This window comes from Esox lucius, chromosome 15 (genome assembly GCF_011004845.1).
Source record: "Esox lucius isolate fEsoLuc1 chromosome 15, fEsoLuc1.pri, whole genome shotgun sequence".
NCBI classification, from domain to species: domain Eukaryota; kingdom Metazoa; phylum Chordata; class Actinopteri; order Esociformes; family Esocidae; genus Esox; species Esox lucius.
The window spans coordinates 22,081,764-22,108,975 of NC_047583.1; the positions used below are offsets into that span (position 1 = coordinate 22,081,764).

At 46.0% G+C, this 27,212-nt stretch overlaps 1 protein-coding gene across 19 annotated transcripts in view; it reads left to right on the forward strand.

Moving 5' to 3' along the window:
* gphna (gephyrin a) overlaps window positions 1-27,212 on the forward strand; it is a 59,632-nt gene that overhangs the window by 18,787 nt on the left and 13,633 nt on the right. For 7 of the 19 annotated variants that reach the window (XM_020054244.3, XM_029125458.2, XM_029125455.2 and 4 more), the window contains exons 3-12: window positions 4,570-4,627; window positions 4,863-4,991; window positions 5,928-6,089; window positions 6,171-6,344; window positions 7,488-7,634; window positions 8,165-8,296; window positions 13,360-13,494; window positions 23,762-23,803; window positions 24,753-24,827; window positions 26,984-27,049. In XM_020054244.3, coding sequence (XP_019909803.2) covers window positions 4,570-4,627; window positions 4,863-4,991; window positions 5,928-6,089; window positions 6,171-6,344; window positions 7,488-7,634; window positions 8,165-8,296; window positions 13,360-13,494; window positions 23,762-23,803; window positions 24,753-24,827; window positions 26,984-27,049 — 1,120 coding nt within the window. The remainder of the gene's footprint in view (window positions 1-4,569; window positions 4,628-4,862; window positions 4,992-5,927; window positions 6,090-6,170; window positions 6,345-7,487; window positions 7,635-8,164; window positions 8,297-13,359; window positions 13,495-23,761; window positions 23,804-24,752; window positions 24,828-26,983; window positions 27,050-27,212) is intronic. The other 12 variants (XM_020054250.3, XM_029125463.2, XM_029125462.2 and 9 more) reach the window with 10 other exon arrangements.

Consider the following 27,212-nt stretch of genomic DNA (forward strand, 5'->3'; position numbering starts at 1 on the left):
TTTAATCACGTTGTTGAGAGTCCATGTTACCACAGAAACCCACTCAACCGGAGGAATTCATGAATGCACACACACACACACACACACACACACACACGCACGCACGCACGCACGCACGCGCGTACGTTCATCCCAACTCTCCATTAACCTCAGAAGCCATAATATCAGAGAACCAAAACAAAGGTCAGTGTAGAGATGTGTTCCACACGCTTTCTGCTCTTTAAACCACCGCCTGGGTACACACGCGCGCACACACACACACACACAATGTGGCCCCCGGCAGGGTTGACAGTGAGTGACCGAGTGTGACGGCACAGTGATCAAGGGACAGGATGCTCTGAGTCGCTAATGACAGTTGGCAGGGAGAAGGGAAGGACGGGAGGAATTGAGAGGGAGGTAGAAGAGGGGAGGAAGTGAATGGGAGTGTGAGAGAGAGTGTGTTTATATCTGGGACCCTCCTGATACAACACCCCAGATTCATTTAATTCCTAGTTCCTGCCAAACCCATACCTCTCCTTCACACTCCATCCCTCTCTCCTTTTCTCCACCCTGGGTACTCTGGTTATGTGGCTACTCTGGATATGTGGGTACTCTGGATATGTGGGTACTCTGGTTATGTGGCTACTCTGGATATGTGGGTACTCTGGTTATGTGGCTACTCTGGATATGTGGGTACTCTGGTTATGTGGCTACTCTGGATATGTGGCTACTCTGGATATGTGGCTACTCTGGATATGTGGCTACTCTGGGTATGTGGCTACTCTGGGTATGTGGCTACTCTGGGTATGTGGCTACTCTGGGTATGTGGGTACTCTGGTTATGTGGCTACTCTGGTTATGTGGCTACTCTGGGTATGTGGGTACTCTGGTTATGTGGGTACTCTGGTTATGTGGCTACTCTGGTTATGTGGCTACTCTGGTTATGTGGCTACTCTGGTTATGTGGGTACTCTGGTTATGTGGGTACTCTGGTTATGTGGCTACTCTGGGTCTATGGCTACTCTGGGTCTGTGGCTACTCTGGGTCTGTGGCTACTCTGGGTCTGTGGCTACTCTGGGTCTGTGGCTACTCTGGGTATTTGGGTTCTCTGGGTATTTGGGTTCTCTGGGTATTTGGGTTCTCTGGGTATTTGGGTACTCTGGCTATTCATACCCAGTCGGTTGCTGCAGTAAATGGAACCTTAAGCATAGAGCTCCAGTCCACCTTTAAAGGAAGCTTAGCAATGGGCTGGTCTTAAATATCACAACAGCATGTTATTCATGAAAAACAACTTGCTCAACCCTAAGTATCATCTGGATATGTTATTGAGTAATGTGCCCATTGAGCACGTTGAGAAAACTAAAGGGCTTCATTTAAACCTAGCTGGCAAGCTGTTATCGTCAGTAAATGTAGTCAGTAGTTATTAAAATGGGTGGGCTGTCCATGATAAGCGGTTGCTCTTCTTTTCTGACATCTCATTACGATAATGTATATATGGTTATTCAGTCCGTTCTGCAAGTGGCTGGGGATGAATGGGTCTGCCAACAGACCTCAATGTTTAAAGTAAGGAAAGGCCAATGGGGGAGGTGAGAGAGAGGTTCGTTGTATTTCTGAACATTAGAGATTTGTTCAAGTGTAGCGTTGGAGAGAAATCCTTCCAGAGGGAGGGAGGGAAGCGTAGGAGCGGGAGACTTATGGGATGTAGAGGGAGTAGCAGATTGAGCCTATTAATGTAGCTGTCCCAGAACAGAGCAGATCGGCACAGCTGGGACATAGCAGCTGTAGACAAGGGCAGGGGGTTATGTACACACACTCTCATACACACACACACACACAGATTGCTCAACCTTATGTAAATATACAACCCAACACACCGATCTCTGTCGCTTTCCCTCTCCCTCTGCACCTCTGCCTGTCTCTCTCTGTCACCACTACTCTCCAGCTATTCCCACTGTACACGTTTCGGATGATTTTCTTGGAGTTTTGTTAGGTTGTCTATTAAACTTAACATTGTATACATCACAGCCCTTATTAAGAGCAACAGTTTCGACAGCTCCTCTGCCAACTACATCTCTTGTCCTCTTCCCTGAAATAAACCGTGACGTTTGTTAGCGAACACAAATGTTGTCGTTGGCACTGTTGCACAGGAAAAAAAACAAACGTAGGTTCTGTTTTTTGTGTCCGTACTGCTAAGGCTCATTGTTAATGTCGTTTTCGCTGCTTTTCAAAAAAAAACGAATGAAGATTGAAGAACACGTTAGAAATACTGTTGAAGGGCCACTGTGTTGAATCCTGACTGAAGTTTACAAGACTGAATTTAAACAGTAACGTGACTTACTGACTTACTCCCCCTCTTACCTATCCAAATGAGACCGGAACAGTGTTAGCTGGTTTAGGGTGGGGTTTAGGGTGGGGTTTAGGGTGGGGGGGGATAGTATAACGCAAGAATGAGTAGACTACAAGTCAATGCAAACTGATAGATGGAATGTCTAGAAACTTTAAAAGGGGAATATATCAATACTCCAAATACTTCTGTTGGAAAAATACGTTTAAAACTTTCACTTAAAACATTAACTGCTGATGTCTTCTGGTCGTTTATGCTTGTAGCAGGAACGGCTCCAGGATGAAATGACTGAGAGGCCATTTTATAATAAATGAGGGGGCATATCTAATTCATATACCATTTGCAGTGCTTATGGGGAAACAAAACTGGGGGGCACAGATTCTATCAGGGGAGGCAATACACCCTTTTGCCCCCTCGTGGAGCCGGGCCTGGCTTGTAGTTACGCTAGTAGTGCAATAAAATGTGTATTTCCCCTTACAGAAGAACGAAATTGAATGAAGAAATAAAAACGTTGATCATGCGTGTATGGTTTTCTTTGCCTGGTTGTAATTACGTCTAATTATAAGAATGTGCAAAATATGGTGCTCTTTTTCTCTTTCGCTTTCCTAGTTAACCTTCCCTTGTGAACTGATCGAAATGCTATCAGCGCTGACGGCAAGCTAACTGACCGTCCATTTCACACCCGTTAGTGCAAATGTACTGTTAATGCATACCATTCAGGAAGAAAGCTTTTTCACTTCAGCACGCAATTCATGGAATGATGCCAAACTAATGCTGAGCAATGCAGTATCTCATTTCTGCATCTCCCGCAGACCCAACTAATCAATAAGGAAATTGGTTGGCAACTATTTTTATTATCGACATTATCAATTTTTATTGATTAGTTGTTGTAGCTCTGTATTGTAGATAGGCAGGCAGACCCTTATCTATCAAACGTGGTTAGACAGGCAAATATCGCTTCCTTGTCATACAGTAGTCTACTCCAGTTCATACATAAATTATTCAGAAAAACTGCGTAAAACCATTTTCAAATAACGATTAATACTTAATGTCATGATGACAACTCATTGTGTCGCGTAAAGTTAGCTAGCTAGCTGTAAGTCATAGTCTGAGGTCAGATTATTTCAGAACAGGAAGTACTGCACCACCTGGTTTGTAGTGTTTTAAACATCATGATTGCACACAAAACTGCTTGTAGCATGATCAGTGTAACATGGAGGCTTTGCGAAATTGTCCAAAACATGTCAACATAAATTTTTCTGAAGTCACTCGCTCTTCAGTACACGCTCTGACATAATAGGGTGTATCAGTTAGCGTGCGAAACCCATTTCACCACACCATCTGGCCAATTATGTGTGAAACGAATTTCACTGACCTGGAAATCTCTTAAACTTTATACAAAACAACTAATGGTCTCCCAGGGTGAAATGCTCCTTTAAGGAAAACCTTCCATTTTTTCCAAGATGCAGCAGGCATAACAGCACCACAAAAACTGTGTTCATTAGAACTTCTTGACAAATTACAAACAGATTTTGCTATTTCACCATTGAAGATTTCTATTTGCATGGCTCAATTTAGTCTGTTTCTTCAAATTTCTTGTGACTTTCTAAGGATTTTGACAGTAGACTGAATTCCCTCTAGAGTTGCGTTAGGTTCAGATGTTTGTATATTCAGTATTTTGTGTGTATTGCAGGATTAACTTTTAAATTATTTTAAAGAGGTGTGGATACATTGATTTTGATGTACAGATCTATTTCTGAGATGACATGACTGGCCTTTACCGTGTTGGCCTTTCCCTGGTGTGGTAACTATATCTTCCACTGGTAGGCGCCAGTGGACACCATTTGACTTCAGCTGACTGTGTTTCAGCGTTCTCGCTCTCCATCACAAAACCATCAGTTTCTACAAAGAACTTAACAGTCTGACGTTTTATAATTAGGAGTTATAACAATTTTCTTGTTAAGTTATATCAATTTTCTTGTTAAGTATCTCATAACCCAATTCATTTCAGTACATATTTGTTTAGTTCAGGATAACTTATTTTCTTCTGTCTCTCTCACTTTTAACACTTTGTTCTTGGGCACTTACTTCCACTTATCTATTTTTGCTCCCTGTTTGTGTATGCCCCCCCTACACACACACACACACACACAAACACACACACAACGCACTGTCTCTACTGAGTTTGTTAAGACTGTATATGAACTGAAGTAACTATGTTGTTGTTGTTTTCTGTTTCCCCCCACAGGCTTGGTGGCATCGTATCTTCCTACAAAATAGTCCCAGATGAGATAGACGAGATAAAGGTGAATGCCTCTCTCTCTTCCCCAACCCCCTTTTCTCTAATGCTGCCCCCTAGAGGCCACCTTGGGCTGTGGTTCAAAGGTGACACCATTTTGGATTCTCACGTTTACACTCTCGCTACATGAAATCGTTCTTCTGTCGTTACACCCTGTTATCTTGGAAACATTAACCAATGTTACGGTGATCTCTGTGATTGGCGATGCTCCCAGCCAATGACCTTTCTCTCTGCTTATTTAGGAGACGCTAGTGGACTGGTGTGATGAGAAGGAGCTGAACCTGATTTTGACCACTGGGGGAACCGGCTTTGCCCCCCGCGATGTCACGCCCGAGGTACATGAAGACCCCAAAGTTTGTGTTTGTGTCCATGTGAGTGTGGATGTGTGTCGACCCTTGATGCCATTTCAAAATGCAGCTGTGTGTGTGTGTGTGTGTCAGGTTAGTCGCATTACGGATGAATACGTTTTTGTGTTTTACTTTTCTGTATGTCAATTGTATTTTTTTCTTAGCATGTGTGTTCTTTTACTATTGCAACTGTTTTATTGTGTTTGTGTGTGTGAGAGTGAGAGAGAGAAAGAAAAAGTGCTTGCAACTCCTGGGGGATTACTGCTGGCTGTGCTGTGCATGGTTTCTTGTTTCTTTTCCCCCACTTCCCTGCTTTCTCCTTCATTCTCAAGTCTCCCCTTTCCTCTCTCTCCTTCTTTGTCCAATTCTGTCCCTTTCTTTCTTTGAACTGTACTTCTATCTCTCTTCTTTTTTCCTAATGTTCATGTTTGATGTGTCATTCAACTCAAGGGCACATGGTATCCGTGCTTTTTAAATCAATTCCCCTGTTTTCCCCCTTTCTTCTGTCATCACGGTGTGTTTCCCACTGGGATGCAACGAACAGGGGCTCATAGAGGTTCTTTCTTCCTAGGGGATTGAGAGGGTTACAAACACACACACGCGCGCACGCGCGCACTCTCACGCGCACTCTCACAGCTTAGATGAGGGCGTTTCAGATAAAGTAACATCAGGGTTTGAAAGGCATCACTATTGTACCAATTCCAGCAGCTCCCTGTCTGTCTGTCTGTCTGTCTGTCTGTCAGCACAGTGACTCTGGTCCTTCTCTTGGTTGTGGTAATTACTCTTTCGGCAACATCACTAGATGGATTTGCCTTGGCAGTCGTAGGGTTTAGCAGTAGCTTTTTCCCCCGCCTTCAGGCTGTTCTCTCAGACCTGGTAGGGGCGCTGGACCCTGGTCACGGGTTGGTGGAGGTGATATTAGGATGAGTGTCCCCACCCGCCTCCCTCTCTGTCCGTCAGGCCACCAGGGAGGTGATGGAGCGGGAGGCTCCGGGGATGGCCCTGGCCATGCTGATGGGGTCACTCCAGGTCACCCCCCTGGGAATGCTGTCCAGGCCGGTCTGCGGCATCCGGGGCAAAACCCTCATCATCAACCTACCTGGCAGCAAAAAGGGCTCGCAGGTAGGCCCCCGTACGCCGTCGACTTGCTTCGTTACTCACCTTGACCTCTAACCCATGACCCCCGCTTGGCGCTCCTCACAGGAGTGTTTCCAGTTCATCCTGCCTGCCCTGCCCCACGCCATCGACCTGCTGCGCGACGCTGTGGTGAAGGTGAAGGAGGTCCACGATGCCTTGGAGGACCTGCCATCGCCTCCTCCGCCACTCTCCCCCCCTCTCAACCTCAACAGCGTAGCCTGTACCCAGACGGAGGACAAGGTGACACTCTTTCTCTGTCCGGTATTTGAACTTTTTCTGGGGTAAACTTGAGAGCAGATGCGCTGAGACACCTTCTGTTAAAATGAATTTGAGGTCTGTTTACAAACTATTCCCATTCCCAACTTTGTTTTATTCCTTCACCATAACCACAATGTTTTATTTCTTTACCATAACCACGTTTTATTACTCCACCATAACCACAATGTGTTATTCCTTTACCATAACCACAATGTTTTATTTCTTCACCATAACCACAAATATTACTCCACCATAACCACAATGTGTTATTCCTTTCTTTATAACCACAAATATTACTCCACCATAACAACAATGTTTTATTCCTTCACCATAACCACAATGTTTTATTCCTTCACTATAACCACAATTATTTATTTCCCTGAAGGATTCTGGCTTTTTCTGGCTAATTAGATTCTGGCTTTTCACTCAGCATAGTTCTACCATCCAACCCACTGCTGAGTGACATTGAAAAGCCAGAATCTAATTTGCCAGAAAAACCTGAACAAGCCACAATCCTTCAGGGACAATCTTCTGTGGACAGAGAAGACCAAATTATAGCTTTTTGGTAAAGCAGACCATCTCTGTTTGCAGAAAACAAAATGAAGCTTTCAAAGATACCTTCCCACAGTCATACCTGGAGGAGGTTCAGAGATGCTTTGGGGTTACTTTGCTTCTTTGGCACTGGGAGCCTTGAATGTGTGCATGTCATCGTTAAATTAAGAAACTACCAAGTCATTTTGGTGTAACATATTGAACCCAGTGTCAGAAATCTGGGTCCCCATCAACTGTCATGGGCCTTGTAGCCCGACATTGTCCCCAAACACACTTCAAATTGCACCCAGGTATGGTTCATGAAAAACTTTGGAATTGCCAGCAATGAGTCCATTTCTAAATCCCATCGATAACCTGTAGAGAGATGTGAATACAGCAGTTGGGAGGCATCGTTCAATCTTTGTGAACTGTACCAGTTTGCACAATAATAAGTGGACCAAACTGCCAGTACAAAGGTGCAGGAAGATCATCCATGGTTAATAGCTTGATTGCTATTATTTTAGCCAATTATTGAGTATAGTTTGTCAATGTTGTTCATGTCTGTTCACTAATGGAGTGTGTTCTCGTTCAAAGGGTGTGCAGTGCGAGGATGACGACGACGACAAGATGAAAGACGGTGGCATGGCGTCCAACGACGACCATCACGGCCACTCCCACCACCGCCACGCCCACTCCCATGGACACAACTCGCACATCACCGCCGCCGCCATTGCTGCCAAGGTAACCGCGCGTGGTGAACACACGCTGTGATAATAGTCCTTCTGTCACTCATGCAGCTACAATGGATAACTGTAGGAGATGTTGTGCGTCTTTGGAGCAATTAGTTCATCTTAAACGGCCTAGTCGTGACTGAAACAGAGAGGTAGGAAATTGTGGAAAGGTTTATTTATTTTTTGTGACAAATGCGGTTGTCCACTGCGTTTCACACGGATGACGGGTTGAAACGGAATAGGGGTTAGTTGTGGGTGAAGAGTAAAGGAGAGGGGCTAAGGGGAGAATTCGTGAGGATGAGGTATTTGAAGGTTGCTCAACGTGTGTTGTTGTCTCTGCTATGTTATTTCAACGTTAGGTTCCTGTTCACTTCATTACTGTGTTGATCCATCAGTGTTGCGATACTTTACACGCAAGCTCATTTGTCTACATTTTGTGTGTGTCTTTGCCTGTCGCATGTGTGTGTATGTGTGTTTGCCTGTCGTGTGTGTGTGTGTGTTTGCCTGTCGTGTGTGTGTGTGTTCCATCTCCATCACCAGAAGCCCCACCAGCACCATAACCACGCTGTTGTCATGGCTAAAGGTAGTCCCTATCTACCTGGTCAGGTGTCTGCCCTCCCCCCCGCCCCATCTCATTTCACCTGCTCCTGCTCCGGGGACCAGGCGGTAACGGTAAGACCCTCCCACCCAACACGTCACAGGACTCCATCACACCTTTCCCTGCCCTCAGCAAACGACCAGGGGTTCACCTCAGTAGTTCCCAGTCCTCCCCCCGATCTGCTCCTGAGGAATTGAGGAAGGGCTGTTCACCGCATCTTATGTTAAAGGTTTATTACAACTCCACGACCCTGTCATGCGCCACATCAAGCGCTAGTTGATTTGATCTGTGCCCACCAGACCTGAAAATGACAATGCTCAAATACCGAAACCAAACAGTTCGAAACGTCACTTATTTCACCGTAAGTTCACCCACTGTTGCCTAAATGTATATAGTCCTTTATTTGGGGCTGGAGGTTTATGTGAAAATTCTTGAACACTCATGACTTGAAAGTAGAGGTGGGATCAACCAAGTGCTATTTTAGAGCCTGGCAATAGAGGCGCTTACCGCTACGCATTCGGTATGAAACGATTGAACAATGTGTGTGTGTTAGTGTTTCCCTGGAGCATGCAGCATGCCTGGCCTCATCAGCTTGTTGGCCTGTGTTGCTGATCAGGGCATGGGCTCGATGGGCCGCCAGTAAAGCCTGTGGCGTTAATTAGAGGATAGCTAAGCCGTAAGTGGAGGAAAAAAGCAGCGTAAAACCCTGTGGCTGTCCCCCGGCCCACTGGCTCGTGAGGATCTGTCACATAGCCACGCTCTGCCAGCAGCAGCCCTGAGGGGATGGGGGGCTGAAACTGGACTGGAGCCATACTGTGTAGAGCACAAGCACACGTACATGCATACATACATACACACACGTACGTACGTACGTACATACATACATACACACACACACACGCACACATACATACATACAAACATACACACTTACATACATACATACATACATATACACATACACGTACATACACACACACACACATACACACACATACATACACACACACACATACATACACATCCGCACACACACACACGTACATACAGTGGGGCAAAAATGTATTTAGTCAGCCACCAATTGTGCAAGTATTCCCACTTAAAAAGATGAGAGAGGCCTGTAATTTCCATCATAGGTACACTTCAACTATGAGAGACAAAATGAGAAAAAAAATCCAGAAAATCACATTGTAGGATTTTTTATGAATTTATTGGTAAATTAGGGTGGAAAATAAGTATTTGGTCAATAACAAAAGTGAATCTCAATACTTTGTTATATTCCCTTTGTTGGCAATGACACAGAGGTCAAACATTTTCTGTAAGTCTTCACAAGGTTTTCACACACTGTTGCTGGTATTTTGGCCCATTCCTCCATGCAGATCTCCTCTAGAGCAGTGATGTTTTGGGGCTGTCGCTGGGCAACACGGACTTTCAACTCCCTCCAAAGATTTTCTATGGGGTTGAGATCTGGTGACTGGCTACGCCACTCCAGGACCTTGAAATGCTTCTACGAAGCCACTCCTTCGTTGCCCGGGCGGTGTGTTTGGGATCATTGTCATGCTGAAAGACCCAGCCACGTTTCATCTTCAATGCCCTTGCTGATGGAAGGAGGTTTTCACTCAAAATCTCACAATACATGGCCCCATTCATTCTTTCCTTTACACGGATTGTCCTGGTCCCTTTGCCGAAAAACAGCCCCAAAGCATGATGTTTCCACCCCCATGCTTCACAGTAGGTATGGTGTTCTTTGGAAGCAACTCAGCATTCTTTCTCATTCCAAACACGACGAGTTGAGTTTTTACCAAAAAGTTCTATTTTGGTTTCATCTGACCATATGACATTCTCCCAATCCTCTTCTGGACCATCCAAATGCTCTCTAGCAGAACTCAGACGGGCCTGGTACTGGCTTAAGCAGGGGGACATGTCTGGCACTGCAGGATTTGAGTGCCTGGCGGTGTAGTGTGTTACTGATGGTAGCCTTTGTTACTTTGGTCCAAGCTCTCTGCAGGTCATTCCCTAGGTCCCCCCGTGTGGTTCTGGGATTTTTGCTCACCGTTCTTGTGATACTTTTGACCCCACGGGGTGAGATCTTGCGTGGAGCCCCGGATCGAGGGACATACAGTGGTCTTTTATGTCTTCCATTTTCTTATAATTGCTCCCACAGTTGATTTCTTCACACCAAGCTGCTTACCTATTGCAGATTCAGTCTTCCCAGCCTGGTGCAGGTCTACAATTTTGTTTCTGGTGTCCTTTGTGATGGAAATTCCATGTATCGACACTTTTAAAGGAGTAAGAAACAGAGACAAAGTTCTCTTGGCACATTCTAACAGTTTTATTAACTATTATGCAAATATGAGAGACGCGTCAAACGCTTACAGACATAATCATCCGAGGAGTCTCTAACTCCATACATGAACAATCCGTATTTATTACATAGAAAAAGGGGTGTGGTAAGTTGTTGCCCGTCGGTCTCATGTCAATCAAACACATGCCCTTTGTTCTATCACATGTCCTGGGCTTGACACAAGGGACATGTTGTCTTCCCCCATCTGGTTAACTTTCTCAACCCTTGAGGGAAACTTAAAGCATCTAGACAACCTACAGGTCGGCAGATGATTAACCCTACAACCTACTGTGACCAATCAAGAATGCCCCCTAAGACATATACCAGATCCCTCTCTCCTACATTCCTAAGGAACAGAAAGGACTGACACCTTCTTTGTCTAGGCAGGAGGACATGGCCCAAATACCTAATAATCCTCTGATATTATACAGACATGTGTGTCACAATCAAAGTAAAGATTTACATACCAGCCAATAGAAAGACAGACATTTCTCAAATGTACCTTAGTTCAAAATTTCCATAACACCTTTGACAGCTCTTTGGTCTTGGCCATAGTGGAGTTTGGAGTGTGACTGTTTGAGGTTGTGGACAGGTGTCTTTTATGCTGATAACAAGTTCAAACAGTTGCCATTAATACAGGTAACGAGTGGAGGACAGAGGAGCCTCTTAAAGAAGAAGTTACAGGTCTGTGAGAGCCAGAAATCTTGCTGTTTGTAGGTGACCAAATACTTACTTTACCGAGGAATTTACCAATAAATTCATTAAAAATCCTACAATGTGATTTTCAGGATTTATTTTTCTCATTTTTGAATGGGCCAAAATACCAGCAACAGTGTGTGAAAACCTTGTGAAGACTTACAGAAAATGTTTGACCTCTGTGTCATTGCCAACAAAGGGAATATAACAAAGTATTGAGATTAACTTTTGTTATTGACCAAATACTTATTTTTCACCATAATTTACCAATAAATTCATTAAAAATCCTACAATGTGATTTTCTGGATTTTAGATCATAGTTGAAGTGTACCTATGATCGAAATTACAGGCCTCTCTCATCTTTTTAAGTGGGAGAACTTGCACAATTGGTGGCTGACTAAATACTTTTTTGCCCCACTGTACATACATACACACATACACGTACATACACACACACACACACGCGCATACATACATACGCACATACACGTACATACATACATACATGCATACACACACATACACATACATACATACATACATACATACATACATACATACATACACAGAATGGGCCAACTGATTCAAGCTGATAGAAGAGCAACTTTGACTGAAATAACCCCTCACTACAACCGAGGTATGCAGCAAAGCATTTGTGAAGCCACAACACGCACAACCTTGAGGCGGATGGGCTACAACAGCAGAAGACCCCACCGGGTGCCACTCATCTCCACTACAAATAGGAAAAAGAGGCTACAATTTGCACGAGCTCACCAAAATTGGACAGTTGAAGACTGGAAGAATGTTGCCTGGTCTGATGAGTCTCGATTTCTGTTGAGACATTCAGATGGTAGAGTCAGAATTTGGTGTAAACAGAATGAGAACATGGATCCATCATGCCTTGTTACCACTGTGCAGGCTGGTGGTGGTGTAATGGTGTGGGGGATGTTTTCTTGGCCCACTTTAGGCCCCTTAGTGCCAATTGGGCATCATTTAAATGCCACGGCCTACCTGAGCATTGTTTCTGACCATGTCCACCCCTTTATGACCACCATGTATCCATCCTCTGATGGCTACTTCCTGCAGGATAATGCACCATGTCACAAAGCTCGAATCATTTCAAATTGGTTTCTTGAACATGACAATGAGTTCACTGTACTGAAATGGCCACCACAGTCACCAGATCTCAACCCAATAGAGCATCTTTGGGATGTGGTGGAACGGGAGCTTCGTGCCCAGGATGTGCATCCCACAAATCTCCATCAACTGCAAGATGCTATCCTATCAATATGGGCCAACATTTCTAAAGAATGCTTTCAGCACCTTGTTGAATCAATGCCACGTAGAATTTTGAAGGCGAAAGGGGGTCAAACACAGTATTAGTATGGTCTTCCTAATAATCCTTTAGGTGAGTGTACATATATATATACACACACACACACACACACACACACACACACACACATATGCATTCACACAAATATATATATATATACAAATACATGCACACAGATACACACACACACACACACACACACACATGCATGCACACACACACACACACACACACACACATATATATATATACACATACACATAAATGCACGCGCACACACACACACACACAAACATACAGGGTTTAACATGTGACTTCTCATACTTTATAGATATTGTTACAGCTCTTAGAAAAAAATTGAACTTCAGAGGACTGGTTGAAATCGGGGATGGGCTGTTTGTGGCTGGTCAAGTGGTCACTAGTGGTTTTATAAATAGCCCCCTGACCCTGTCTTCCTGTCTGAGGGGTAGATAACTAGTCGTTTTATTACTAACACTCTGTCTTCCTTTCTGAGGGGTAGATAACTAGTCGTTTTATTACTAACACTCTGTCTTCCTTTCTGAGGGGTAGATAACTAGTGGTTTTATTTAAGATAATATTCCACTGTATCTCTGTGTGTGGTAGAGCTCCCTAACCCACTGTGTCTCTGTGTGTGGTAGAGATCCCTAACCCACTGTGTCTCTGTGTGTGGTAGAGATCCCTAAGCGGATGTAAGTAGATGTGGTAGTGGATGTAACTAGATACCCTGTCTCTCTCCACAGATCCCAGACAGCATCATCTCCAGGGGTGTCCAGGTCCTGCCCAGAGACACAGCCTCTCTGAGCACCACGCCCTCCGAGTCGCCCCGTGCCCAGGCCACCTCGCGCCTCTCCACCGCCTCCTGTCCCACACCCAAAGTAAGACACCTCTTATACCCCACATTCGTCCATCCATCCATCCATCCATCCATCTCTTCATTCCTCCACAACCACCCAGCCTGGCCTTAACACTACCCACCCTCATTTCGCCTCGCTCCCGCCTCCCTCTCGCCTCCCTCTCGCCTCCCTCTCGCTGTGTCCCATCAAGTCTGGGGAGGGATGGCCTGTTCCTCCTTGAACTCCCTCCCTCTCCATGGTTTTTGGGGAGGTGTGCTACTGGAGCCCCGTGTCCAGACAGTTGATTAGGTTGAACTATAAGCTGCTCATTTTGACTACAATTTGATCCAGTCCCTGTGCACCGCTTTAACATTTCATTTCCTGGTTGGAGCAATGACCCCTGCTGGAGTGTCTGGTCCATATCTGATTAACAGATGTCCTGTGGTGATTTGTTTCAATTGACAGTATCAAACCGCACTGTGACCAAAGGCTTGGTATAGTCTGCTGTTCTTTTAATGTCTTCCTAGTGCCATCCCCTCCCCAATGTCTTGGTTCAAGGGTTTCTGGGTCTGGTCTAGTCATCTAAACCAAGTATAGGCTGTGATATCCTGTCATAAGTTTGGTTTCATGTATATGCATGTATGTTTTAATGTACATTATATGTATTGTATATTAATGGAGTTGCTGATTTAGGTGTTATAAGTCTCGTGTTGAGCCTTTGTTGTGTTTCTTTTGCTGAGCTCTGAGAGGGGGATTGGAATGGGAGAGCTGATTTATCTTGACTCTGTCAAGCTTTTTGGTCTTTAACCACCAAACCCATTCTCATCAATGTCATGTTTTTACCTAGGAGGTATCTTTCTGTGGTGGAGTGTGGCTCCCCAACCACTGTGGTCATACAACAGGGCTTCGATTTCCCCCATGCTTCTCTTATCAGAACGCTATTCGATGGAGTCTGTTTTCCATTCACCTGGTCAGGTGTGTGCGTGTGTGTCTGTGTCTGAGTGTGCATGTTTGTGTGCGTTACACTTCATAACTTGACATTGAATAATATTTTTTATTTTGGTCTTGCACAGTGGTGCACAAATTGTAAGATGGGTTTTACACCATAAAATTCATGGAATAGATGGGACAGATATGGACTTCATACCGTATTATTCACTGTTATATGGGACAGATACGGGACTTGACACCATATTATTCCCTGTTACATGGGACGGATACGGGACTTGGCACTGTATTATTCACTGTTATATGGGACAGATACGGGACTTGACACCATATTATTCACTGTTACATGGGACAGATACGGGACTTGGCACTGTATTATTCACTGTTATATGGGACAGATACGGGACTTCACACCTTATTATTCACTGTTATATGGGACAGATACGGGACTTGACACCATATTATTCACTGTTACATGGGACGGATACGGGACTTGGCACTGTATTATTCACTGTTATATGGGACAGATACAGGACTTCACACCGTATTATTCACCGTTATATGGGACAGATACGTGACTTGGCACTGTATTATTCACTGTTACGTGGGACAGATACGGGACTTGGCACTGTATTATTCACTGTTATATGGGACAGATACGGGACTTCACACCTTATTATTCACTGTTATATGGGACAGATACGGGACTTGACACCATATTATTCACTGTTACATGGGACGGATACGGGACTTGACACCATATTATTCACTGTTAAATGGGACGGATACATGACTTGACACCATATTATTCACTGTTACATGGGACAGATACGGGACTTGACACCATATTATTCCCTGTTACATGGGACGGATACGGGACTTGGCACTGTATTATTCACTGTTATATGGGACAGATACGGGACTTCACACCTTATTATTCACTGTTATATGGGACAGATACGGGACTTGACACCATATTATTCCCTGTTACATGGGACGGATACGGGACTTGGCACTGTATTATTCACTGTTATATGGGACAGATACAGGACTTCACACCGTATTATTCACCGTTATATGGGACAGATACGTGACTTGGCACTGTATTATTCACTGTTATATGGGACAGATACGGGACTTGGCACTGTATTATTCACTGTTATATGGGACAGATATGGGACTTCACACTGTATTGTCTCTTGAATGTTTTTGATATACTGTCTCTTTAGATTACTTGCATGCACTATAAGGTGAGCCACATTCCACACCATTTATCACATATTTAAAAAGTTAAGTTACCCAGCTTACTTTTGAAACCACGTACATAGGTACAAAACCACTTCTTTCATCAACAAATGATAAAAAATGTATCCTTTACCTGGATCAGTTATCCCTGCATGTAAATGAAGAGCGTTTGTAGGCCGGGCTGATGCAGAAAGGCGGAAGCATTAAGAGAGACATATGAGATGGAGAGAGCTCTACATGGACGCAACAACAACATGATCATAGTGGACAGAAGTCTGATGTTTTCCACAGCTCCCTCTGTTGGGGAAAGTGTGTCCTGTTCCCTGTGGAACGGTTCAATGATAATGATCCCTCCCCACTTACAAGCCCCGATGTTATGAATAGATCGCCTCCACTCTCATCACATACTAATGTATGGTTTCATCTAGATTATTCTATTCCAAGGTTTTTCTAACCCAATAGTCAGGGTTAGTTGGGTTTATAGCTAAGATCATGTTAGGTCCTTGAACTTGCAATTATCACAATATTATCTTAATATTGTTAAGAGTTCTGGAAGTAAGATGCCAGACATGTCTTTGAGTCCAAGTCAAGTCTCAAGTCGTTTAAGCACTATAGGATATAGTTATATTCTGTTAGTCCAAAGCAAGTCCTTTCAACTTAGGGTGCACTTTTTGGGGATGACTATTATTTTATGGACTATTTTAAATCAGCAGTCGATAATCAATTTATCAAGGGGAGCAGTCCCGATCTGGGAACTTTTTAGACCGAGACGAGTGGCGTATCCACCCTTGCCCATTTTAAATTGGGCTAGCACCTTTGCCTAAAGCTTGTTGGCTCGGCTCCAGAGCAGGGTTAGCATGGACATCCAGGTGTTAGCTCCAGAGCAGGGTTAGCATGGACATCCAGGTGTTAGCTCCAGAGCAGGGTTAGCATGGACATCCAGGTGTTAGCTCCAGAGCAGGGTTAGCATGGACATCCAGGTGTTAGCTCCAGAGGAGGGTTAGCATGGACATCCAGGTGTTAGCTCCAGAGCAGGGTTAGCATGGACATCCAGGTGTTAGCTCCAGAGGAGGATTAGCATGGACATCCAGGTGTTAGCTCCAGAGGAGGGGTTAGCATGGACTTCCAGGAGTTAGCTCCAGAAGCAGCGCCAATAGCCAGTGTGAAACAGTCAAATGCAACACACCATTTTCACAGTCTAATAACATAAGTTGCACTTATTTTGCATATGCTTGCACAGCTGCGTTCTTGCTGCCAGGAGTTGAAATTGTGGTCATGGTGTCCCAACACTGCCTCGGGGCCTGGCACGTAGTGGGGCAAATTGGCTCATCGCTGTCCAGGGTTGGTATCTGACAAGGGTTGCCTTGCTGCACCTCAGCGAGAAATCGGTCCAGCGGCTAGTCGGTCGTAGGCCAGTTTACTGCATTTACCCGAGTACTTCCTGTGACTTCACCCTAACCTTTAAGCAAGCGTGGTCCTAGCTCAATAGTACATTTGAAACAGATGCTGTGGGAGAGTGAGACAGAGGAGGAACCCATACATTTTGTAGATGGTTTGAGATGCTTGTTTGTGCATGTGTGTGTGATTATTTGTTCCAGTGCTGTAAAAGCCCTCATCAGTGTTGCATAGAATTGAAGAGAGCCGTGTCTATGCAGCAGCAGTCAGGGTCTGTAAGTCATCCTCCAGGGGAGGTGATTGGAAGAGGGAGAAAGGTGTCCTGGTGTGTAACGCTCCCTCTGATTAAAGTGTTTCTGTCCTTCATATTTACAGTATGGGCCTTGTGATGCCACCGGCCCTGTGTGATCAGCCTTCTAGCACCAACACATCATTCAGTCATCACCTCATCTACACACACATCTACTGTAGGTCTCACACACACACACACACACACACACACACACACACACACACACCATCTACTGTAGGTCTCACACACACACACACAAACACCTTCTACTGTAGGTCACACACACATACACTTCTTCTACTTTAGGTCTCACACACACACACACACACACCTACTGTAGGTCTCACACACACACCCACACCTTCTAATGTAGGTCTCACACACACACCTTCTAATGTAGGTCTCGCACAAACACACACACACACCTTCTAATGTAGGTCTCACACCCACACCTTCTAATGCAGGTCTCACACACATGAGCACACGCATCAACCTGCCCATCTCGGTACAAATTCCAGGTACCCAAGCAGTGTGTTCTGGTTGTTGTTTGCCTTGTGTTTGTGTGTGTGCATGTGTGATCAGCACAGAGGTGATATGTTGGCGTTCTGGAAAGACGTGAAAATATCAACGGAACAAGCTCCGTTGACAGGCGACATACCAGAACACTCCGCATTGAAATATGCTGCAGTGCAATGGTCTCTACGCTGTCTTAGGAGAAAAGCATTTCAAGCTTTGCTGCCTGGGAATTGCCCTCCGGTGTCACATCCTGGTTAATGAACGTTCTCGTCACTACCTCCCCGCGTCGGAGCTGGATTGGCATGCCTTCTGCCTTCCTTGGATGGGGTCGCCGTTTCTCAGCCTCCGTCATTCGGGGGCAAACCTGAGGAGGGGCCCTTCCACAGTGGGTAATGTACTGATTGGTTGAGGAGTCAAGCTGGGTAAACATAGACCAACGGGATGGAGGAAACAGGAAAGGAAGCACCACAGCTGGCCCTAATATCTGCTAGCACCGCCCTGGGGCTGGGTGAAATGCCAAAACCTCTCCAGGGCACCAGGCCCGGCTCCTCGTTAGATCACTGAATTGTCGCCCTAAGCGACACAATTTCTTTTTAGTTCCGAAATGGATCCACTTTATTTGAAATAAACATCTGTGGTATAACTGCAAGTAAGCGTGAGGGAACAGGGTTGAGATTTCCTAGGGTTGTGAGAGCATAAACGAGGGAACAAGGTTGAAACATTTTAGGGTTGTGAGAACATACCCAAGGGAACATTTGGCTGACAGAAGACTGGGTTAAGCGGTGGGCACAGGGAACATGCGTTAAGGGAATACAGGGCCCAGAGAACACAGGGTTGAGCCTCCAGCCATGTGGACCAATGGAGACGAGGCCTGGGACTCTTGACCAGCGTATTCCCAGGAACATGTACACGCTTTCAGCCCTGCAGGCACACATGCTTCACCTAGACCTGCAGAACACATCAGACAGATCCATACTGTGTGTGTATGTGTTTTAGGTCTAACTATACTCATGGGGACCAAATGTCCCCATGAGTATAGTAAAACTAGAACAAATTTGACTCATGGGGACCTTTTGCTGGTCCCCATGAGGCAAAAGTCAATTTCCGGCCCTGGGTTTAGGTTTAGGGTCAAACTTACAATACATTTTAGAGTTAGAATTTTTGGTTAAGTTTAGGGTTAAGGTTAGGTATTACATCTTGGTAAAGTTTAGGCATAAATGTTACTTTATTGAGGTTAAGGTTAGGATTGGGGTTAAGATTAGGGCAAGGAAGCATGCAGTTTCTATTTTCAGGTCCCCATGAGGATAGCTATACAAACTTGTATGCGCGTGTGTGTGTGCGTGTGTGTGTGCGTGCGTGTTAGCTTGCAGCTGCTCTACAGGGAAATATTCCTTAGTGATGGTTGAGATGGTGTTTACATGGAGAAGAGTCTCCATCTGTCTGTCTGAAAACTACTTTCTGTTTCTGTATATGCCATTTTTCCCTCTCTTCCTCACTCTCTTTCTGTCTCTTTCCTCTTCTACTCTTTCCATGTTCTCTCCTCTGTTTCCCTCTAGAGCACTACATTGTGTTTGTGTTTGTGTGTGTGTGTGTGTGTGTGTGCGGAGGAGGATGTGTTACAGACATTGTTCATCAGTTCTCATAACCGTCGCACACAGACTGACAGACTGGTGCTACATGCATGTTTTAGTTCTGAACAGCCGCGTCCAGAATTAACTTCCAGCTCCTGATGTTCTCAGCTTCCTCCGCTCTCCGCCTCTCTCTCCGCCTCTCTCCCCCAGCTCTCTCTCCCTGCTCTCGCTCTCCCTCGCTGCTCACCCGCTCATTTCCTCTCTCTATCGCTCTCTGTCTTTTCTCCACGCTCTCTCACTCCCACTCTTTTCCTCCCCGTTCTACAGTCTTCATCATCTCTCCCTCACTCAGTCACTCGGCCTGCCGCGCCAACCCTGCGCTCTTCTCCCTTCCATTTGTCCCTCTCTGAGTCTGCGGTGTGTGTGTGTGTGTGTGTGTTCTAGTGAGCGGGTGGGAGACTACATCATCATACTCCAGAAGCAGAATAAAGCATGGTAAGCATTCTTTCCTCTTCTGACTGACTGTCTGACTGACTGGTTTTGTGTTTTGGTTGCTCATCCTGCACATGTAAGGGGGATATAGAGAGGTAGTTGTTTTGTGCTTTCCTTGGGGATGAGAACATTGTGGCTCATTGTTTGTTGTTCATGCATAACGTGTCTGTGTGTGTGTGTGTGCGCGTGTAAATGAAATAGCTCAGTTTGCTAGCCACTACTCATATCCACTTAGATTAGATTATTAAATATTGTGATCACTTTCTCTTCCTTGGTTATGGCCAGGTCTGCTCTATTAAACAGTGCTGTTGTCTCAATGAGACAACCCCCGGATGAATGAAAGTGAAGTTGGATTATATAGGTTGCAGACAGCACTGCCTCGGATGATTGTCCTGTCTTGCGGCTGGATGTGGGGTTGGCAGAAAGCCAGGCTCTGGATGCTAGCGCGTTGTACTACAGGTGTACTGAATGGGTCTCTCTGGTTCTCTAGCGTAGCTTCATGGTGCTGCCGATGGCTGGTCAGTACCTGGAAGACATGGTTATTGTATGACAGTGTTTACTTTTTAGAGCGACCCAGGGTTCTTCTCTCTGTCTTTTTCTTTCTCTCGTCTCTTTCTCTCTGTCTCTCTCTCCGTCTTCCTCGTTGCCTCTCTTTCTCTCGCGGTGCCTGGGTGGTCAACATCATGGGTTCTTCTCTGTAACCTGTGAGTTGGACAGCATCAGCCTTATTTAGCACAACGGCACTCAAAAGACCGGTTCATAATGTTTTTCATTTCCTCTCTGTATAGTTAGCAGGGAAGGGTTCTTCCTTTCTACGCTCTGGGTGTATGTGAGAGAAAGAAAGAGGGAGCGCTAAGTGAAGCCCTCCCTGTCCCTGTGGGTTAAACACAGATGGACACTATCTGTCCTTCTGTTTGTTCTGTACTTTTCTGCTGACCAGTTCTTCCTAGCATTAGCCCCCCTGTTCTGGGCAACAGGAATCCAGGCAGATTCTTCTGTGTTCTGCTTGTACCTTTCTCGTGGTAAATGTTGCTCTGGGTCCCTGGCCATTTTTGGCACATTAGGTATACCTTAATTGGCATGATAAGCTTTATAGATGCCTTATAGTTGACGTTTAACGTGAGTTAGGGACAACACATCTGGAGGCCACATGATAAGGGACGACACATCTGGAGGCCACATGATAAGGGACAACACATCTGGAGGCCACATGATAAGGGACAACACATCTGGAGGCCACATGATAAGGGACAACACATCTGGAGGCCACATGATAAGGGACAACACATCTGGAGGCCACATAAGGGCCGACACATCTGGAGGCCACATAAGGGCCGACACATCTGTAGGCCACATGATAAGGGCCAACACATCTGGAGGCCACATGATAAGGGCCGACACATCTGGAGGCCACATGATAAGAGGCAACACATCTGGAGGCCACATGATAAGAGGCAACACATCTGGAGGCCACATGATAAGGGACAACCCATCTGGAGGCCACATGATAAGGGACAACACTTCTGGAGGCCACATGATAAGGGACAACACTTCTGGAGGCCACATGATAAGGGACAACACATCTGGAGGCCACATGATAAGGGACAACTCTTCTGGAGGCCACATGATAAGGGACAACACTTCTGGAGGCCACATGATAAGGGACAACACTTCTGGAGGCCACATGATAAGGGACAACACTTCTGGAGGCCACATGATAAGGGACAACACTTCTGGAGGCCACATGAGCACGAGTGGTGGAGGGGGATTTGGCTGGCTCTGAGTCTGAACTGTCCCTGAGGATAAAGATTCTGCATAACACTACAGTCAGATACAGAAAAAGAGAGATGGAGGGCCGGATGGATGGATGGATGTAGCGAGAGATGGAAGAGAGAGAGCAGAAGGAAATTGTTGTGATAGAAAGTATGATGAGTAAAAGTGACATGAACAAGGACTTGGCACTTCGGGCTATATGCGATGCGTGTGTCTGTGTAAGAACAGCTTTACTTTAGAAATCGTGGTGCACAGATAACCCAAGCTGTGTTTAAACCAGGAAAATCTGGTTTATAGGGACATTTTGTCTGTCCCCATTTACAAAAATACATGTTTTTTTGGGCTTAATGTTCAGGGTGAATGCGTGTGCGTGTCGACCTCCTCTAGCTGTAGCGTGTGCATGTCGACCTCCTCTAGCTGTAGCGTGTGCGTGTCGACCTCCTCTAGCTGTAGCGTGTGCGTGTCGACCTCCTCTAGCTGTAGCGTGTGCGTGTCGACCTCCTCTAGCTGTAGCGTGTGCGTGTCGACCTCCTCTAGCTGTAGCGTGTGCGTGTCGACCTCCTCTAGCTGTAGCGTGTGCGTGTCGACCTCCTCTAGCTGTAGCGTGTGCATGTCGACCTCCTCTAGCTGTAGCGTGTGCATGTCGACCTCCTCTAGCTGTAGCGTGTGCGTGTCGACCTCCTCTAGCTGTAGCGTGTGCATGTCGACCTCCTCTAGCTGTAGCGTGTGCGTGTCGACCTCCTCTAGCTGTAGCGTGTGCGTGTCGACCTCCTCTAGCTGTAGCGTGTGCGTGTCGACCTCCTCTAGCTGTAGCGTGTGCGTGTCGACCTCCTCTAGCTGTAGCGTGTGCGTGTCGACCTCCTGTAGCTGTAGCGTGTGCGTGTCGACCTCCTCTAGCTGTAGCGTGTGCGTGTCGACCTCCTCTAGCTGTAGCACCATGAGATGTTTCCACTCCCAGGCACTTGACAGTGAGCAAGAACAGCATCACTGTGACATGGCTCTCTGTGGATAGGCTGGACACCAGGCTATAATCACCTTGGATCTGTTCAGGCATTTCACCGCTAAGCCTGGTGTGTACACACACACACACACACACACACACCTGGCCTCTGTCCAACACTGCAGATAAATAAAACTAACTGTGAGAGAATATCCCTTCCGCAAGCCGCTGTTTTCAACCATGTAATCATTTCCCACAACAATGGCCATGAGACTAGCTCATTTACATGGGTTGGTGTGTTTGAGCTGGAATGGAGGACTGTGTGAGTGTGCGTGGGTCCGTGCGTGTCTTTGTACATGTGTGTCCTATGCACACTAAGTATTAAGTAGCAATCCCACCCTTATTCTCTGCATTACACACCTGTTGATTGGTCGTTGCACGCCCATCCCTCCTACACACACGAGCACACACACACATATACACAAACACACCATCCAGATGTTGATTGATTACGTCAGAAAGAGTCTTGAGGTCACCTGATGGAGAAGGACACGCATCTCATGGTTGTGATGGAAACACCCACCCCAATGAGACCGACGTGTCAGCCACAAAAGAATCCTGTGGATTCGCTTGACACAGATGTGAACAAAGGAACCAAGCTCAAGCCCAACCCCATCCATAATGCTGCCACCGCACTACTGCCATCTTCCATCGCCAAGCCAACACTCTGCCGCTATCCCTTTTAGTGGTGTCTACAGCTTCCGGCCTTGCAGTTCGACACTAGCTGAAGCAGATGTCAGGTTTCCGAGCTGGGTTCAGCTCTGTGTCTTACTCTAGCGTTTGTCCAGGCATGTCTGCGGCCATGTAGCTTTTTCTTGTTGTGCGTACTGCCAGATTAGCGCTGAGCGGAGGATGAGTTACCATAGGACACAACATATGCTCCAGGGGGCCTTTTCACTGTCAGCATATCCTCTGTATTCCTGCCCAAGGCTGGGGTGAGTGGCGGCTGTTACTCTCCAGCCCAGCAGGGGGGGCTGTTGTGTGTGTCCTCCCTCTCCTTTCTCACCGGTGTGTTTAACCCTGTTCTCTTCTCGCCCCTCCCCCTCCCCCCTCTCTTTCCAATGGCTTCGTCGCTAGGCCCGGCTCCCCTCCTGCTCATCCAGTTATAGTGTCTCCGAGGTACCTCCAGCATGTGTCAGTCTACCTGCGTCGCCATGGCAATCGCCCCATACACCCCCCCCCCCCCCCCCCCACTCCCACAGCCACCCCATCTCCCTGGACCCTTCAGACAGTCATGCATCTCACTGATCCGATGACCCAGCTTGGATGTCATTTTTTTTTAATGGAAATATTACTTCTCTTTGTTCTTACCTCATTTAGAGAAATCCACTAGGTTCTTTTTCTTGATTTGTGTCCTGTATTTATTTTGCAACTCCTTTCTCTCTGTCATTATTGTAGAACATCATTTTTCCAAATGTTGTTCTTTTCTCCTTGTTCTAAAGCCTCGCAATATCCTGTGACCTTCCAACCTCACACACACACACACACACTCTCTCACTCACACACACACACAGTCAGTGTGGCTGTAGGGGAGACTAGACGTTGTTTGAATCCTCCTGGCGTCTTTCCAAATGACACACTATTCTCAGAACATAACCTGATCGGAGTGGGCTGTCTCTTCCATGCCTCAGGGTGGTAATCGACTCAGAACAATCCCTTCAAAAAGACCTTCCTGCCCTAATCCTCGCGCTATCATTTCGCACAGTGACTGACCATAGCCCTTTGCTTTGTTTTCATCACAGCAACCTTATTTTTCCTTGCTGCTGTTTTCTGAAAGTGTCCATGGTAGTTCATTTAACGGCTCAGGACCTTCAGATCTTTTCCTATTTGTTTTTTTATTTGCTTTGATTGGCTAATTGTAGTTACTGTGCAGTTTAAGATAAGTTGTGAAAGGTGTGTTTGAACAGTCTGTTTCTGAACAGCTGGGAATTGGTTGTGTGTGAAGTCACACCTGTGTGTTATTTGTACGTGTGTCCATGTTTGTTTAACGTTTGAATGAATGTATGAGCTGTGTGCGTGCGTGCGTGCGTGCGTACCATGTGAGTGACTGTCCTGTGGCTTTCTCCAGGCCGCACGGAGAGAATTCAGGGCTCACCTGGATGAGGTCATCACGCTCCAGTCTAGGTACTCTACCTTGGACCAGGTAAATGGTTACACGCACACGCACGCACACACACACACACACACACACACACACACGCGCACACACACAGTTGTGTTTCACTATACTTGTGAGGACATTTAGGGGACTAACAATTGATTCCCATTCAAATTCTGATGGTCCATAATTCTAAACAAAAACTTAACCCCTATACAGTATTTGAGGCATATTTATGTTTTATGGGACAGGGAAGTGGGGAAAGATAGAGAAGAGAATTGTTGCTTAAAATAGCAATTGGTTGGATTCTAACCCATTCTGCAGCAGATCATTTGCACTGGATTGCACTGGATTGCACTGGACCACCCTAAACCTAACACTAAGCCTTAACCTAACCCCCAATTACTTCTCATTTAACGTGTACCCTTATTCTTACCCAAAACCTTATCCTGTAAGACAAAACTAGTTTGTTAGGGTGGGCAAATTGTTTGAAGTTGTGCTATTTTTATTTGGTTTAAAAGACTTACAAGTATAGAAACACACACACACACACACAGACCCACACAGCACCCTCCAGGTTCTGTCATCTCCGTTGTGTAACAGGCTAACTATAACACAGGAGGTCATTATATTTTGTCCTGTTAGCACTATTGGCATCCTGGCCCACAGGCTCTGATCGATTCCTCTGATTGGGTAATCACCTAGTAAGGGTATTTTCAATTGGGCCTGACAGTAATGTCTTTCTTCCAGTCCCCCAGCCATCAGAGTCCTTATTGACATTCATCAACATGCACACTCATCTGTTTCTGCTTAAAACCAATCTCCTCTCCTCAGAATGACTGTGGACATGGTGTGTGTGTGTGTGTGGGCATTTTTCTGTATCTTTTGCAGCATCTGGCAAAGACAAATAATATTCCCACATCCCCTATATTTCTTCATTCCCTCCTTTCTTTCTTCATTCAATCATTCCGCCGCTCCTCATCTTCTCTGTCTGCCTCGCTGTTTCATTCACGATGTTTGGCTGGCGGAATAACCAACAGTCGAGGAAAGCTGGAAGAAACGGAGGAAGAGAGAGAAAGGGTGGAAGAGGAAAAAGGAGGAAAGAAACATATAAGGGGGTGGGGGGGAGACGCTGACAGACGGAGAACATCAGTGTCCACGCGGAGAAAGTGAGTCACTGTGTTCCTTCCGTCGGCAATCCTCTTCTCCGCTTGTTCCTGTGAGCCCGTTGTCATGGTGAAGTCGGACAAGCCTGCTGTACATAATGTGTCCCACAGGCAGCTGCCTGTGTGCGTATTTGCACATCGGGACGTGCGCGCGAGCGCGTGTGTCTCTTGCGTCTCCCTAGAAACAGTCCTCCTCTCAGATGTTCTCCTGCCAGTCTAGCCGTGGTCGGTAACACGGTGGCATCTCGTCCGTGTCTGTGCTGGAGCCGTTGTTTGTCTACTGCCAAGCTGTTTCGCCGTTTGGTTGTTTAGCTGGGTGCTTTAGGGGGCGGAGTCCTGCTGTTCTCCGTGTGGCTTAGTCAGTTCGTTTCCGGCCTTGGCAGATTACGAATTGATAGGCAGAGATTGAGAGACGTGTAGTTTGAACTCTTGTTTTGCTGTTATTATTTGCTTTATTTGGTTATTATTATTTTTTTTATTTTTTTTTATATGGGGTCTACGTAAAAAGAATCCAATCCCTTTTCCTCAACCCCAACCTTCACCTCATCTATACTCCAGTCTTTGTTCACGGCCTGCATGACCATATTCTCTATTGTTCATGTACCAAGGGGGATGTGAATGTTTTAAAAACACACACACACACACACACACGATGCAGGGCTGTGAAAAAAACATGGTGTGTTAAGATGTGTTAGTCTCACTAACGCTGCGTTGCGCTTGCTCAGTCATCCTTCCTCGCCCCGAGCCCGCATCGTTCCGTATTCTCTCGTTCTTTTTTCCACTTCACCTCTCCAACCCCCCCCCCCCCCAGCACCCGCTTTTGTCTTCAGCTACAGCTGTTCACTTTTCAAAGCTCACCCACCTCTTACCACCTCCACAGAGAGTCGACTCTCGACTGTCTGTGGTTTTATTCAACCCCGGTTCGCTGATGTTGATGACTTTAAGCTTCTGTCTCCTAGTTCCTCTGCCTGTCTGTGTGCTCTGTCTGTCTGTTGTCAATCTCTTGTCTCTGTCCATACGCTGCTCGTACTGTAGCTCCATTCTAGGTTGGAGGGACTCAACGAGGACTACCGAGGCCATAGCAGGACCTACGACTCGCGAGTAACTACTTCTCCACTACGTCCTTTACATCTCTCTCTCTCTCTCTCTCTCTTTCGCTGTCTGTCTCCTTCTGTCACTCCCTCTCTCCCCCACTAGCTGTCCAGTTATTCTAACATGCATCTTCTCTCCTTGTTTTGCGTAGCTGTGTGGTGACGGTGGACTC